A 17847-nucleotide genomic window follows, 5' to 3' on the forward strand; every position below is an offset into this window, starting at 1 on the left:
AACATTCATTTTTTCAAAGTTGACGGATGGAGATTATCTGCTAATTTTTAGGCTATATATGTATATATATTATATTTATATATATACAATATGTAACCTTTTAATTTGAGAGCAAGAATTCTGTCTCGCGTGTGTTTCTTCAGCTATTATAGAAGAACAGTAAATTCGGTTTGCTAAAGAGTGATAGCTCACTGATGTGGCTCTCAAATTAGAAAAAAAGTTAGAATTTTTTTATAAAAATTTATTTACTGCAGAGAATAGAAGAATCGGTCAGATAATAATCTCTAAAGCGCAACAATCACGAGTCGATCGTAAACTGATCGATATATCTTCAATTCTATTTTTATAAGCTTTTACGAATGTGACATTAATCATTCTAATTCACACTTTATCGCACATTGAATTTTCGCATTCGAGATGGCAGTCAAGCGCAGATCAGGCTAATCGATTTTGATTTATGTTTACCAGCGACTTAGATTGGAAAGTTTAATATCTTATCATCTTAAGAATAAATTACATATTGTAAAGTGAAAGACGGATATTAATGAATAGGATTGCGATACGATTGTGTATCAATATATTCCATTTTTATCAGTGATGATTGCAGGATGATACAATCGGTTGACTTGATCTACGCTTCTATTTGAACATTTATCTTTTTACAAAACACATTGAGAACACTCGAGTCGGCCAGTTCAATATGAACTCACGATTCGTAAGTATTGTGTTTCACGGTTTTATTTTAAATATGCACATTTCATAAACAGCGGGAAAGAATATATTGAGAGATTTGACGCACACATTTATATTTCCGAATTAATAAACATAAGAAAATTATTTAATTATTTAAATTAGTTAATTGTTATTTGTATAAAAAAAAATAAAAGTCTACGCTTTCTACATTTATCAATCGTTAATAAATGATGATATTAAAAATTAAGAGATGTATAATATGCACATAAGAAGGATATTGCAGTAAAATAATTTCCTGTAAATTTAATTTTTAGATTTGTAGAGATACGTACTTATAATTATCTATCTAATATTAGTCTATCTATTGGCGCATAATTAAATAAAAAAAAAAAAATGAATATCTCTATATTTCTCATCCAGCGATTACGTATCTTTTTATGATAGATTTTTATACTTTCTGCACGATAAAATTTATTTTTAAATTTTATTTCTAAATTGCGCTTTAATACATAGACGGCATTTTTCAGAAACACTATTTATTCTAGTTTGGCGTGTCAAACGCGATACTTCGATTCCTTGTTTTTTACACAAGGATGTGAGTACAACGCAAATAGGACATATAACTTTAACAAAAACGAAAAGAGTCAACAATCTCGACCAATTTTATACAAAAAACATATTCGCTTCGTAACGAGAAGAACGTTAATATATAAAATCAACTTTAATATCAATAATCAAATTAATGAGAATAAACATTTGAAAAATCGATCTCATCGAGCGACGATTTTACATGATATAAAAAAAAATCTTTGTAAAACGCTCACATCAAGGAAAATTGAACTGCCCGAACGCTTGCCTTAATTATCCTATACCTCTCTTCTCGCATCCGGCTTCTTCTTATCATTAACGGCGCGCGAATGACTCAACTAAAGCGGACTATCAATCATCCTTAGAAGATATGCGGCGCCAACTGTAGCTTCCAGAGGGAGACCGGTCTGGCGAATACCGTGACTTGACCCTTTTCTTTGCCGCCGACTAAAAAAACGTACAAGGGCGCCGGGCCGTAGGAGGGCGTCTTCGCGTCAGTTGAGTCCACCGCTGCCACCTTCGCCCTTTGCCTCTCAGCCCTCGACGCGCTCACTGCTCTTCTCGACGGCGAACTTAACGGCAGGCTCTTCGGTGGCGCCCGCGGCACCCTTCTGATTTCCTGGAGTTCCAAGAGCTCCGCGAAGGTCTGCGAAGCCGACCTACCGGGTTCGTCTTCCAACACGCTGTCGGGCGGACTGTTGAGCAACTTTGCGTACTTTCCATCTTGTTGTTGCTGCTGCTGTTCCTTCTGCTGCTCCTTCTGCTGTTGTTGATGATGGTGATGATGGTGGTGATGGTGGTGATAATGATTCCTCGTCTCGTCCAGACCGAGGTAATTCGGATTACAGAAGCCAAATTGACCCTCCCGTATCGTCGACGAGGCGACGATCGGTCTGTGCGGCTTCGATCTCTTTCCGGACAGCCAGTCGTCGTCCGCGAGCGGATCGCCCGGACTTCTCGCCTCGATACTCGCGTAATCCGACGTCGATTCCTCGCCCTCCTCGAGATCGGCGAATCTGACGGACGCCGAGGTCGGAATCTTCGTCGTCGTCGGAGTCTTCGGCGTTTGTAGAGCGGCTTCGTAAAGGTGCGAACTGTAGCTGTCGCCGCGGGTAGGCTGACAAGCTTGGTGCACCGCTGCGAAATCTCTGTGACAGATGTAATGACAGATGTAACGTAGTATAATCTCGATATTTGTCGAATTGATTAATCGCACGCAATTATTATGTAAAGATATAATTACCGCCTCTCTTCTTGAACCTCGATGAGCCTCGATGTAGGCGGATCTTTGCGCTCCTCGTTATCGCTATTCTCGTCCGGATCTACGAAAACTAATCTAGAGGCCTCTACGGGCGTGAGAACCGGCGTTGGTAATGTCAAAGCGCGAAAATTTGGCACCGAAATAGGATCTCTGGTCATACCAGAAGTGGTAGTATTGCTAGTATTGCTGACGTCAAGTGTCCTCGCCGTTCCCTCCGAAACTTTTTGCCTTCGGCGGGCCAGCGTGTTGGCACTGCGCGACTTTACCATCCCCGTGGAAGGTTCCACGACTTCGATATCCACTTGCTGAAAAGGATAATATGTGTTTGCCTGCGCGCAGGCCTATAATTGACACAAGATACTTATCGTCTAATATATATTCGGGTGGTTTATTTTGGACATACCTCCTGTGGGATCTCTTCATGGTCGTCGTGTCCGCTAAGAACCGTGTAACTACATTTCGTCGGATGACTGAGCCGCGATAGATTTATTTGCGATAATTTGGAGATTTCCTTGAGAAAGCTCGGTCGGGCGGAAGGTATCTCGTTTGGCGACATTCTATTGCTCGAAAGCCTAGGCCTTTGATTCCTCGGTCTCGGTTTTGAATTCTCCATGTTTGTTCCGCGAATCAATAATTCGGACACTGCGAGGGCGACGCTTTCCGCTCTCGGCTGCGGTTTCGGTCCTGGGACTGACAACTTCTCCCAGGTTTCAGTGCCTGTCGAAATATTTCATTTGTATTAAAAATCGTGAAAAATTATATAGAGATATAAAAGATATTAAAATCGACATAGGTTTTTTAAATCGACGATACCTTCTTTTCAGCAAATAAATGTTGCCATATATCAGAATTTATATAAATTTAATCCGCTTAGTTAATTTATTTATGAATATAATATGCTAATGAATTACATAATCTTAATAGCATTGATAAAGAAAAGAGTAATAGAGAGTCTTTCTGGGATATTTAAATATTAAATAAATTTTTTAATTTATTTTATTATTTTTTTATTATGACTTTTGTTATATCGCTGTAATTATTTTTGCACCTTTCAAGAATATTTGTCTTTCTCATAGCAATAAAATTTAAAATAATATTTAAAAAATTATAATACAATCTAATAAAGGATATAATTTCTATTAAATCTGTGAATATATATATTTTTATTTTAACTTTCACAACTAGTAGAGCAAAAAGAGAGTGATAATCAGTTTTATACTTATTTCCTCCATTTATTATAAAATTTTTATAATTAAATATATACCAAAATGGAATCTCCAAAGTTCGTTCGTTGCCAAACCGCCGCTCTCGCCGCCAAAAATTAGCATGCAACTCGGCAGTCTGCACGCCGCGTGGCCATGAAGAGGCCCAGGGCCCGGTTTGTTCTTCAGCATAGACCACGAAGCGCTATTGACGTCCCATCGCCAGCAGTCGTTCCTTTCTTGAAGATCCGTCATTCCGCCATAAATATACATCGCGTCACCGTGTAAAACCGCTGAGTGCTTGTGTCTCGCTGCCGGTCCGCTCTCGCTCGACGAGAGCAAGTGCCAAGATTCAGTCTCTGTAACGTTGAGCAGATTAGAGCCCCTGCGAGAATTAATATCGTTATTAACGAATGAATAATTTATGAGATACGACATTACCGAAATGGAAGGCCCATAATTCGGAAGAGCTGCCACGTAAGTCTTGATAACCCCCGTATATAAGCATTTGTCCGCGATGTACCAAGGCGGTGTGGCCTCTTCGGCCTCTAGGAACTGCGCAACCCCGTTGAGCTCTCACTTTTCTCCATGCATTCGCCTGAAAATTCGTAATCGTTCGTAATCGTAGACAGCTCGGCGTTTCATTATGTATTAGAGATCATTCCCCTTTTTTATTTCGAGAAATTTATTTTTTTCTTTCGTTTATATAATTATAGACGAAGTTTAATTCTACGATTCACACGTTTCTGCATTTTCGCTATTCGTGAATGTTAGATGAAATAAAAGCGGTCTACAACAAAAGGAATAAAGACCACTAATTTGCGGCCCTCCAATTCTGCCGTCTGAATAGCTTCGGCTTTAACTCGTGGGGCTGCAATAATCGTCGTTGCCGCAGCCACTGAATAGAGATGTGGAATTATGCTCCCACCAGTTTGCAATGCGAATTCCGGAAAATATCTCATTCTCTATGCGCTTATACAAAATGTACGCTATGATAGGATTTGGCACAAGTAGTTATTAATATAAACACCTCATTAGTATAAATGTTTTTCTATATAATTACACATTTTTATAACGTAATTAATATAACTCATGATTTAATAGAAACGAAACAAGACATTTTATCGTAATTTTTACAAGCTTAAATACGAAATAAACATTTAATCGTATTAAATCACGTTAATATTATCGCGTTTATTTATACGAATCGAAACGAGTTTAAAATGTAAAAATTGTGCATCGCGTTGCAACATGCACATTTGCTGCACACGAGAGACACAGTACTATAGAGTATTTGAAATGCTTGGTATATATAACACATTCTCAAGCTTTCATCCAGTCACGAAAAGCAGCTGGATGAAGGAATGCATGCAATATTCAAAGGCACGGGTACTAAAACTATAATGCGGATATATTATGAAATATGATGATATATGTGCTTGAAAGAGGAATATAATAAGAGATATGTACGATTAATCAAATCTCTTTATCTCATAATCCTTTATATGATGGAAATATTTTATTAAGTTTCAGGCAGAGTTATGTGTTGCATATTTTGTGTATGTCATGTGAAAAGATTTTTTTTAGAACATATCAATCTTAATTTTCACAAAAATGTATAAAGTATCGTTATACTAGATGGATGATAGGTAATATAAGCAGATTTATTTTTATCGTGCTGCTACCTTGAAACAATTTCCATGAAAAGCATGTCACAGAAAAGACTACTCTCGACATATTCTTTATATTTACACATATCGATGAAATCAATAGGTTGCGCCCTTTTGTTCGCTCGGGAAAAAATTTATTGCTTAATCTAGTAGAAAATTTGAACGTATTAACCGGCGTTTTAGAAGGCAAATCGCATTATTCTTCTTTTGAAATGCAACACTTCACGAGATTGCAATATAAAAATGATGAACACCTTCTGAACCGTGAACTATCTTATAAATACATTTGAAAGGACTTTTGCGCTCTCTAATAAGGATATAAAATATATAGAAATTTCCAATATAATAATTTTTCTGAAATTAATTTATTTGAAAAGTCAGATTAATCACACAGATCACGTTCCCATCTATCAGCTTTAGGCACGTACTTTATAACATTATATCTATATCTTTTTTTTTACATTGACACACACACACACACATTATAAACATGTACGAAATCCAGCGTTTCGAGATAAATATTACTCCGCGTCCAGAGTAAAAGATTTCTGATTGCTAACATCAAAGGGATGGCAGCGTTTCGTTCCGAGGGAGCTTATTATAAATATATTCATCGCCCGCGAGATAGATATAGTCATGAATATATTTTTCATATATGCGAATAGATGATATCTTATGATACAAATTTTTAACAAGAAAAGTTTGTAAAAAAAACTGGAAAGTTTAATCTCATTATTTATTTTGGAAAATAGTTTAATCTTTCTTACTCGCAGATCTTAAAAAAATTTGTCTTCGCAAACCACAGATAACAAAAAACAGAGAATGGAAGATATTGGAACACGCGCGTTTTATTCCATGTACCGCTGCCGTTTAAACGAGGGAGTGTTTTAACGAAGTACAGAGGGAAAGTGAGAGAGACAGGGAAGTAAAGCAGGTAGGGAGAACACGAACATGCTGAGCAACCCCTCTAGCTTATCCAATCAGGTTTGCCTGACGCATTCGTGTAACGCGGATTTCAATAGTACACGACGAACAGACAGAAACATAGCGAGAAGAAAATACATACTCATATTTCTCCTCCACGTTTCAACGATTAAAAACGAATCGACCAAAAGAGTAACCATGGTAATCCAATTTAAAAAATCTGTATACCTACATCTAAAATAGTTGAAAAAAAGTTGCGTGTTCGAGACAATCTTGCTTCATTTAAACGAAATTTAGACGCACACTCGGAATACGGATGAGATTAGATGACTTTATTTAATTTTATGCGAGAAATTATTGTATAAAGAATAACAACTTTTTAAGAAAGTTTAAGTTCTTTTGATATAAATCGAGAAAAAAGTTTGCGTTTCCACTTTTTTTATCTTCAAGTAAAAAAATAACAGATAGGATGCTGAAATAACGCGTGATGTTTCGCATCCTACGCGGGCTTATTAATTTTTAATGCTTCGCACGTGAGTGGCGCAACCCTCGGGAGAATGAAACTCTGTCTGGTTTCAAGGGTACGAATCGGAGAGAAAGCCTGTTAACACCAGCTGTTGCCAAAAACCACTCTCGACTTAAATTGCTCTTGAAGGCCTCGCGAAAGATGGGTCGTTTTCTGAATATTGTATGAAATTAGAGGCTGTCAGAAAATGTTAACGCTCAGAAAAAAAGTAAATAGGGGAATCATCATAAAATTTTATAACATTATCTGTGAGATTTTCTTTTTTATATTTCGAAATATATATATATATTTTATTAATTTTTCATTGTATTAATAATTTATATAAAATATTTATCTTTTTTCTCAGAATATTTTATTATAAATAATGAAAAATATTTATTAATCATTTATTCTTAATTTCTCTTGGATTTTTTCATCTTGTTATTTAAAAAAAGTTAAATTGGAATTTTCGAAATTTTAAACTCGCTACGTTCCTATCAAATAAAATACGATATATGTATATATAAAATTCATAGCTGCATAAGCTCGTTACATATACATATCCATTAGCTGAAAATTGCTCGAGATATCATCAACTATACGTCGAGATTAATCTGAGATCTAATACCGCGACTATATATTCTGCGGATCGATTGCGATCCAATATCTCTGGAATTACTGGAAGTAATGCCTTGAACCGCGCGTTTCACCGGCGAGACACCTCATTCATCATCGATGTCAATGCATTGCTGTCATTCTCTTAAGGCATGAATGGAGCGTTACATAGACATTCTCTCGACAAATAAACGCAATAGAGTGAAACGGAGGATCCAATTCCCAGACAAGAAAATGCAGTATGGCATAGTTGTGATTGTAGCCTCCGATATCTTGCAAATTCGTTTAGAAATGTAAGACGAGGAAATTACGAGTATCTATAAAGTACTGCCCGAAATATTTTTGCGAAGATAATGCATTCCGTCTGGAATTCGTATTGAATTCGTTATCGAGATTTAGTTAAGGACGACCCGTACGATTTGATTAGATGAGGCGACGGGCAGCCCTCCGGGCAGTTAGTCCGCCATAGCCGTTTCAGTGATCGGAAGGAGGGCTTACACCCTCTCGATTTAGCAAACGAGACGAAGGGCAATATTAGACGACTACGCCAAAGTTGATTGACAATATCGCGCACCGATGCCTTCATCTTTCCCTTAAATTTGCGGGAATATACCAATTCACGATATAACCACTTTAATCAAAGAACTTTGAATAAATCACATAATAATAAAATATCGTCTCATTTTCTCTGGAATTATTCGCGATACAAATATCTAACGTATTATTTGCGCAATTTGCATATAATATTATTTTATATATTCTTTTAAAAATAAAATTCTTTGTTGAAATTAATATAGGTACGTAGTATTATGAATTTTTTATGTAAGAAAATTATTAAATTAATTTTCGTAAATTTTCGTGAGTTCGGTCAATGTCCGGATTGAATTATGTTGTTTACGAGCTACGACGAGCAGCTCCTTCGCTCATATCGGAGGATTGATTTTCCGCACGCGAAATGATGTCTCCCTTGTAACCGGAAGAGGCCAACCACCCCGTGTCACTGCTCGTTTCGCGTCGCGCTTATTATCCTCTCCGAGGAGTGCTTGACATCGCGCTGAGAACAATAGGATAACTGTATATAGGTAGATGAATTTCTACACGTACTCGATTCGCGCGAGTCGCTCTATTGGGCGGATAAGTTTCCTTTCGGTAAAAGCTTGTCACTTGCTGCCGAAAGCATCTCTCTCTATGTCACTTCTCATCGCAAAAGCAGGGAGAAGTGACACACTACCGTGTAAAATTCATAGCCGTTGACGTTATCGATTAAATGACATTTCTCGAGGGTGCGATTTTTTTCGTTCTCGCTTTTTCCTCGATGACGATATTCCCCCTCGTCGCGGAGAGGATGATTAAGAGTTTCGTCAGGGCAATACGATACTGATTATCACGATCGTTATTGAAAGCCGATTTTTATTCCTCGTAAAAAGGATTTATTTTAATCGCGATATTATTCGCACAAGTCAATTTTTGGAAGCACGATCGCATTTATGCAACATTTCGGGAAGCTCATATATTATTCGCGTATATTATTACCTTGACGTTATAAACCCAGAGTGGTGTTTCCGTTCCAGCGGAGAAGCCCAATTCGCCCCCGAAAACGTAGAGACAATCCTTATAGGCCACCGCGCTGTGTTCCTGAAGAGCCGGCGGTCTCTCACCCCCTGAATGCAGTTCTTCCCACTTGCTCTCCGCTGAAAGAGAAATGTATGCGTCACGTAGTCCGACATTCTTATCTTAGGCTATATGCTATTACGGAGAGTGCGCGCTCTCTGCAATTTGGACGAGAATGCAACATAGCGACACGCGAGTTTTTCTGATGCATTCTCGTTGCATTTTAATGCCCGGCTTCTATCGCAGAGAGACGTATAGCGTGTGCCCCAGTTTTCGGTTGCAAGACATCTTTTCAGCGTAGTAAGAACCACGACACTTTTGTGTGTGTATGTGTGTGTGTACTATAGATTACATAATTCCAATTCCCGTACTTTGTGATGCAATAAATTTGCACGCGCATATTTCTTTATTCTGAAGTTTCGTAGTTGATAATTTAGTTACATTTTGCATGCGAGACAAAGATAAACGGAGCGAAAATAAGGAGAGGACGCACAAAAAATCGAGGAAATTATTCAATCATAATGTTTTTATGAAGAGAATATTTTTTAAAAATTTGCTTATCTTCCCCGACCTAATTAACAAACATTTGAGCGCTCTTCAGAATTATCGTAAAAAGGAAACCAGCGCTCTTCCAGGAAATATAAAAGCAAGGAAGTTCGACAAAGGAGCGCATAAATTTGCCTTTTTTATGTTGGATAAGAGTAAATATATTCCTTTTCCTGTACTGAATATCGGAGCGAAACTAAAAATATCGCTGTACTCTCGTCAATTATTTTCTTCCCCTGTTCGTGTATTCAATTGATTTTATGCCTTCTTTTAAATTTTATTCGGGACGATAGAGAGAGAAAGAGAGTTTTAAAAATTAAATATTAGTATTTTTTAAATAAAATTATTTTTTAGGAGGAATATTTTTATATTCTCATCTGTTTTGTGCATCCTTTAAAATCTTTCATATTATTATATATATTTCTTTCCGTTAATCCTCATTCTTTTCCTTTCATTTCATATCTTTGTTATTCATCTGACAATGAGACCACTTCTTGAGAGAAAGAGAGAGAGAAAAAATAATATCTATTAAATATAATAATAAATAAATAAAGAACGAAAAAATATGTATTATTCGTAAGCAATATTCGTACTGACATCTATTATCTAATTGGATATCCGCGAATGCTTTAACTTTAGCTTTTCACCGAAACGTGCTCGAGAACAAAGACTCGTATAAGAACCGTAACGTGTCGACCCAAGTACCTTCAGTGTCGCTAAAAGGATACTACAGATGCCCGACATTGATTACATGGTACACGTGTCGTATCTAGCTTCTCCGGTGAAACAATACCTTCTTTTGTCTAAAAGCATGCGCTGCGAAATTGCAGCATGTTTGATGCAGGAGAGATCCGGCATTTTGGAACAAGTGGGTTTACGTGCCTTTTGTACAAACAATTTAGCTATTAGAGCTAATAGAGCTCCTGATAAGATATACTTTCAGAACATTGAACGAGAATATTGAAGATATTTTGTATATGTAGGAATATTGCATAGAGAAAATTTAATTTGTATTTTTATAAAAACAGAACTATTTGTAACGCGCGACCATTAAATTAATTTTTATATTTCTCTTCTCCTTTCTTTTCTCGAACAATTCTTTTTCTTCTATCAATTAAATTTTCTTACATCTCTCTTGATATCTCTTCACGCCTCTCTCTTCCCATCCCCAAGGAATTGTCTCCTCCAGTTATTCCTCGACTACTTCAATGATAAAAAGAGGGTGCAACAAAAACTGGCTTCCGCTCGAGAGTACTCTCGTGATTCTTCGAGTTATCACAATATTTTTGTAAGATCGAGTAGAGAGGCAAAACTACAGGCCTTTAAAACTAGAGGCCTTTAAGGGGTAGCGATAGTCGGGAACACATTGTTTAACCCGGGAAAACGAAGCGCCAACCCTTTCGACGCTACTTCAATATTCACCCGAACAAGCACGGTCAAACAATACCCTCTGATTAAGAATTCCGCTGATAGTATGCACGCGAGCGCAAATTCGTGCTACATATTATAAATCTGTACCTTATAAATCACCGTCGCTCTCGCGATTGTTTCGAGGGGATCAATATTTATAATTTTTCGCAGAGCATTATACTACAAATAAAAAACAATTCGTTCTTTATTATCGAATACACGTTTTTATAGATGACACGCAAAGGAAGTCGCGATTAGACGTTAATTGTTTGGAAATGAAATAAGATCTGACTCTTCCCGTATGCTTATAGGGAATGGCTTAAAGCAACGGAACACTGGGTGGAAAAAGCTCTTTCTCCCCCTGTCACGTAGATAAGCCACCGATTATGGCTGGCGGGCGCAATTAATTCGCGTATGTCTGATCTCCGTGGAAACACCACATAATTGTGGAGTATCGTCCGTCCGGATTTAGTTGATGTACGTGGGCTTTAATAATGGTGCATTATTGATCAGACTGAACCTCGTTCAAATTCCGTCGCGCACCCTCGGGGTGCGTCGACGGATGAGATGGGGTGCCGTTGGCCAGAGAAACGATGTTCGTATTGTATCGCGCTCTTCGAACCACTCGAAGTAGTGTCGTATTACTCTCTCTTTCTCTTTCTCCTTCTCAAATATTTTTTTGATGATTTTTATATTATTAATATAATTGCATTAATAACCGGATCTCTTTAGCTATATTATTTTTTCGAAATAGAGGATATATATACCTTCTGATGCCTGGATTTTTTACCACCTCAAAACAACTATCTATAAAGATCCAGTAATTAATGCAATCATGTATAAAATAGTATAAGAATCAATATATATGAGTGCAAGACATTTTTAAAGACTCTTACCAAGGCTGTATCGCCAGAGATCTTTGAGCGGTAGATTTCCATTTCTACCTCCGAGAAGATACACGTGACCCGCAAGTAAGGTGGCGCTATGCTTGCTCCTCGAAGGAGGTGCTGGTCCATTTTCAGTGCCGGCCGCGGTAACCGAGCTCCACATTTTCTCCCTGAAACAAAGCGTGCATAAATATCGCTTTTTAGATATTGATATGTTCGATCAATAGAAGAATCGCCGTCAAAGGCGTTTATTATTGCAAATATCCTTCGTTAAAAATGTCAATAATGCTGTATGCTCCTTTTAAGTTAATTATAAGAGACTCGGAGAATTTAATTAGATTATAATAGATACATTTATACTGAGAGAGATGGCTGTATAATTATATAAGCATTGATTTCTCTTATTGTTAGTCTTTCCTGATATCTTATTCTCCTGCGTTTCTTCCTTTCTGCAGAATTATTGCCGAGAAAAGAAAGTCGTTTTTAGAAGCAATAAAGATAAAATATATTAAACACCTTATCAAACTTTTTATCAGATCTTTATACATGCTGATTTAAATAACGAACGACTTGATATAATTTATGCTTATCTTTGTAATGAGTAGGTTTTATTTTAATGTATTCGGACTGGTAATATATGTATATATAACGAGAGACATTTACGGTATGCATGCAATTCCGAGTAATCTAAGAAGCTCGAATTTTCGCGGAGGGTACATAATCAAGACTAAATATTTAGTCGAGACAAATAATAAATAATTAATCGGATCTGTCCGGGAGTTCCGTCGACCATTATCGCGCCGTTCGCGTTTTACTGGGCCGATATATGTTGCTTTCCGGCATAATTTGTAGGGAATAAGACATTGATTAGATTTCGAGAAATACTGGCGTCAGGTGCAACGATTTGTAGATTGTTCCCTTGAAGCGAGGGGATTTGCTGATCGCCACTGGGCATTCCCTCGACGCTGTTACATTAGTAACACACATCTTTCGCGCATCTGTTCCAAGATAATCTATTTCTGCGTTCCTAGTTTCCTTATTCGATTTATCAAACGTCTTTTTAGCTATAGAAAACTTTTCCGAGATTTTTAGCGCATTTTGAATAAATACATATCGCGATTTATATCGCAAAATGTGTACATTTTATGCTTCTTAATTGATATAACGAATTAATAGTGAATTAAATTAGAATTAAATTAAAGAAAATATAATATTTTCTCCTTAAAATATGCCTTGATATTCGATGATCGGATATCCGTCGTGCAGAAGCCTACATAAAATCCAATTAGTCGAAGAAAGTGAGCTTGGCCTTCGACATTGGCCTTATAAGTTTCCGCTTATATCCGGCGCCAGCGTTCCAGATTCAATTATAGAGCAGCTGTGAAATTGAGTTTCACGGGAATAAACGAAGAACCCTAACACTTACCGAACACGCATACGCAAATACATATGTCTCTCGTGAGGTAATACGATTCGAGGTAGCCGTCGCGATAGAAATGCAATCTTTCCCCAATGGGAAAGTTTGTTTCATACAAGTGGATGGTCTACTTGCCAGATCGAAGAGGAAAAAAGATTCCTGCGCACAGGAAGAGCATAAATTGCGAGTCCTGTTGAGACAATTTGTTTTATTTCTCAATTGTATTATAAAAAGTGCTATAAATTTTTTTTTCTTAGAAAAAATATAGAGGATTGCATTTCTAGTTGTAAAAATTAAATACCAAAAGATTTTAAACGTGATATCGTAACCGTATTGTAAAAACAGTTCCTTTTATCGAAATGTTTGATATTCGAAGATTCGAAGCGGTTCAGATTATTTCAATTCCTATTGGTATTTTTACCTTATATGTATCTTATCTTTCGGATCGACTTTTATCTCGTATTTCTCACAGATCAGTGAGCCAACGCGTCATATCCTATTTTCTATAGGAGGATCTCGAAATACGGGACATATATATACGCGCGATCGCGAGTAAAAATTTTATAGCAGCTGTTACACATACACATACACACATACGCGTATCCGGGATATATCGGCGAATTCCATCGATCTGGGGAGAGAGAATGCCTGCGATAATGTCCCATTCGCAGATTTCAGAACGAGCCAGACATCGGCTTTTTTGCACCCTCTCGCTGTGGAAAGCTCGGTCCAAAAGCTAGGATTAAATGCGTCACGGCAATTTTTCAGCGATTTCACGGGATCGACTTCGGGATTTATACGATACGCAAAACAAAACTCGAAGATCTTTTCCCCTCGGAAAAACTCCACCCGAAATGTCAGAATCTCGGTTTCGAATGCCTGTTGATTTTGATTGACGCGAAAAATTCTCGAAATTTATAGAAAAATGTTCTTTTACAAGCGAAAATAATTAAAAACCCGTCAACTGAAAGAATTGAAAAATGTGTTAATATTTAAATAAAGTGCCACTACATCAAAAAGATTAAATAAAACCAACGAGCAAATAAAAAGCCATGAGTCATCGTTTTTTTAAATTTAATTAATTATTTGATCTTTAATTATTTAATTGCGTACTAAATAAGATATTCGCGACACGTTGAATAATTACAAATCCGCGTGATCATATCTAAAGGCTATATTCTAAACGCACGATATTGTTATAAACCGCCTAAGAGACTTATTTTAATTAAAGATATTATATAAAGCGAATTTTATTATATTCATACAGTAAATGCATTTCGAAAGCAAAGCGATATAAGCTCGAAATTGTCTCACCGAAGGAACGAGTCCCTCGTCAGGAGAAATGCCACGCTGTAATACACAATTATCTATACAATTGATAAATATCCTCTGATTCTTAACGAGAGAACAATGTCGCAATCGCAAAGAGAACAACTTATTGTTAAATTCGAGAATCACGCAGGCATAGAAGACGCACACGACTTGCTCCCTTTTCAACGACGTTACCCTCGTGAGAGTTGAGTTAAAGAGCTGGCAAGGGGAAGGGATCCAAATTTAGTCGAGTCTTTGCTCGACATCGAATGTCAAGGAGATGAAGTCTGAGACCGATCGATACGTCGGTTTTTTCCTTTTCAAGGGAGATGAAAACAGTACACTTGACTTTTTTTTATATGTTTGTGTACGAGTACTTCTCTAGAAATTTAATAAGATGTAAATTCGATCATATACAAAAATAAAACTCAAGTTTATAAGCAAGGTTTACATTTTATCGTTTTGCAATGCATTATACATCAATAAATATATAATATGATGCGCAGAGAAATCATTTGAATATTAATGCACGGAGAGTGTGTATTTAATTTAAGCTCGTTAATTATGCAAATTAGTATCTCTCAAAATGTCACTACTTCATTATCGATACTGTCACAATTCTTTTGTTTACTTTGGCAGCCATTTACATAAACGCTCTCTCCTTTAAACAATTCGACAGGGCGAACGCCCCTGCGTGACGAGCAACCCACGAAGGACCGCGGGTAAAAGAAGCGCGATTCTTGTGCAAACATTGTGGTAGTTCTCATTACCGATCCCTTTGTGCCGGAAAGAACAGCCTCTAATCTGCTGCATATCTTAAGGGACGCGCTCATCGTTAGTGCTTTATTTAAATTTCAAGTAGCGTACGCGCACAGCCTATGTAAATTGCAAAGTTTACTTCACGATACTGTATATTTATATATAGTCATTGATATGAAAAAAGTCTTGAAATAAACGTGCGTTTATTTCGTTATTCTCTATCGACCGATTGGAGATAAAATTTCTTCTCTCTATAGAAGAGCAGAGATTCCTTGTTTAATTCATTGCTATTATATGCATTGTAAGAAGAGTTTAAGTTGCATATGACATCGTTTATGGAATGTATAGCTACTGGTACATGAAGTACATTGATTTCCTACGAGATTTTAAGGACACCGTAAATTACAAGTACCTATACTTTAGACACGTGACTCGCCGCGATGAAAATTTATCACTGCCTACAAAGTCTTTCTTTTCTTATTGAGATTCTTTATCATTCAATTCGCATAGTAGATTTTTCTGTGTCACTCGGTAAAAGAAATATCTCAAAGACTCAAAGAAAGTAATTATTTACTTTCAGATTTGTTACTGCTACAAATGATCAACCTCCTCTCAAATCAAATTAATTACAATATATACATATGTTTCCTTCGGCCAATACATTTTTTCGAAGGTCTTTCTCTTCTTCTGAAAGATAGAAGAACAGATAGATTATAGGATAAAATAGAGAAAAATTTGGATAAGTCTAAATTTTGATAAGTTTCTCTTTCTTGAACTTTGACAAAAAATTAATTAATTTTATATTGCGAAACTTTTTATCGAATTAATTTGAAAATATTGAATCTAAAAATTAATCTGACTGAGAGAGCCTTACTCTATACATCGACGAGATTAATTTGTTCGCGCATGTGTTGTGTGTATATGCAAAGCTTCCTTTTTTTGCTTATACCCGAATCCATCTTATTCTACGAATCGCTTTTGCATCAGCAGTTTTGCTGCCGTCAGTTAACAGGCTTACCTCTTGGCTCGGTAAATCTTCTATCTCGTTAGCTGTGGCAAATGCAACTCGTGACCCACATGCAATCGACGATTAAGAGCTGCTAAGCACACGCCGCACTACACAGAAATCGCGTAATATCCTCCCCTCCGTCTCTCTTCAAATATACATCTTTTTCACGGCCTTCCTCGACACTGCATCCAGCTGCACTGGAAACAACACGACACAGAGCGAGCAAAAACGCACGTATCAACAGAGATCTTCGGAGGATGTTCCGCTGAAGCCGGAATATTCGAGGCGGAACGAAAAGTCCCTTGAACGATCTTAAGTCAACGTTCACTAAAGATTGGCGCGTACAAGCGTACGCAGAATCCGAATTGATCACTCGATGTGTGCATCACCCTCTGCTGCAGTGATCACCCTCGAGATGATGCATTCGAATCAATTGCCGCGGCAACTGCCTAGATTCGCGAAAGGGTTCAACGAACTTGTCGCGCGCAGTATTATTGAACGTCAGTTTTTTTCGCACTATTATATTCGCTGCGCCCAAGCTTCGTATCATTATCGTTCGTTCAGTACCACCTCGCGGACATCTCCTTATCGGGAATCACACACTACTCTCTCTAGCCGCACCGAATCCGCAGCGTTTCCCTCTTAATTTTCGTTGACTGAACTACCCATTTGCCGAGATTCTACGAGGTAAGGGCCCACGCTACCCGGAGAACAGCAGGTAGCCCGCCGCTTGTTTTCTCCCAAACTGCGTCCGGGTCGAGCACCTACCTAGCAGAGTCCGTCATTGGGGACTCGGCGCAGGCGCGTTGAAACCAGCAACCCTCGTCCCCTCTTCGTCCCCTCTTCGTCGAGGGTGGCCGAAGGGAAGGAAGGAGGGTTGAATACATCCGTTGGACGAACGTCGCGTCAAACGAACCCTTCGACTGACGACGATAGAGAGACCAAGATGACCGTCGTCGGGGGAACAATCCCCCCGACGTACATACGATTTGGTTTATCGTGCTTTAGACGCCGGAGACGCCGATCGTTCACCAAACAACATAAATACAGACACGTCGACTGCCCGCTATAAATATTCTCTGCAGTTTTGTCAGCCCATCTTTATATAGAATGCTTTTCGAAAATTCGACAATTATTTAAGTGTCTCGTAAGAAATTATTAAATATAAAATCATTTCATTTCTTTTCATTGTTTTTTAATTAGTATATTAAAATAAAATTATGAATATTAATATTATATATGTAATATTTCGTTTATCCTTCAGAGTCGTTAAGGCGCTGCATCGAAAGAAGTAGCGAAATTAATTACAAAGCAGGATTGTATATAAATATAAAAATTTATAATATATATATAATTGAGTGTGTCATTCTGACATGAGAAAACATTTTTTTCATGTTTTCGCCGATCTTCGTCGCTCGTCTCTCGCGCACAGAATGGTT

General features: G+C 37.5%; 2 protein-coding genes across 7 annotated transcripts in view; one reads left to right on the plus strand and one right to left on the minus strand.

The window, feature by feature from the left end:
• Positions 1-17847, plus strand: part of LOC145947640 (uncharacterized) — a 189224-nt gene that overhangs the window by 166388 nt on the left and 4989 nt on the right. The gene's annotated exons all lie outside the window — the stretch shown is intronic.
• Positions 221-17187, minus strand: LOC145947578 (uncharacterized). 2 transcript variants are annotated; one of them, XM_083057375.1, is made up of 8 exons: positions 16418-17187; positions 11922-12082; positions 8992-9149; positions 4186-4342; positions 3807-4103; positions 2946-3259; positions 2525-2871; positions 221-2429 (listed from the first exon to the last, which is right to left on the minus strand). In XM_083057375.1, exons 2-8 carry the CDS (start codon positions 12073-12075, stop codon positions 1643-1645), a joined length of 2214 nt encoding a protein of 737 aa, XP_082913501.1. In that variant the 5' UTR covers positions 12076-12082; positions 16418-17187; the 3' UTR covers positions 221-1642. The 2 variants fall into 2 exon arrangements, with proteins under 2 accessions (XP_082913501.1, XP_082913505.1); XM_083057379.1 differs by having other exon boundaries at positions 2525-2847; positions 16418-17186.

Source organism: Prenolepis imparis, unplaced genomic scaffold (assembly GCF_030444845.1).
Source record: "Prenolepis imparis isolate NDT839.2.m4 unplaced genomic scaffold, iyPreImpa1.0 SCAF_2, whole genome shotgun sequence".
NCBI lineage: Eukaryota > Metazoa > Arthropoda > Insecta > Hymenoptera > Formicidae > Prenolepis > Prenolepis imparis.

Bases quoted from the DNA above. Each gene is read 5' to 3' on its own strand.
- LOC145947578 (XM_083057375.1), bottom strand. From the start codon at position 12,075: ATGTGGAGCTCGGTTACCGCGGCCGGCACTGAAAATGGACCAGCACCT. The intron at 9,150-11,921 runs GTAAGAGTCTTT...TTTCTCTTTCAG, and splicing joins TCTCTGGCGATACAGCCTTG to CGGAGAGCAAGTGGGAAGAA. The intron at 3,260-3,806 runs GTATATATTTAA...ATATTTCGACAG, and splicing joins ACTTTGGAGATTCCATTTTG to GCACTGAAACCTGGGAGAAG.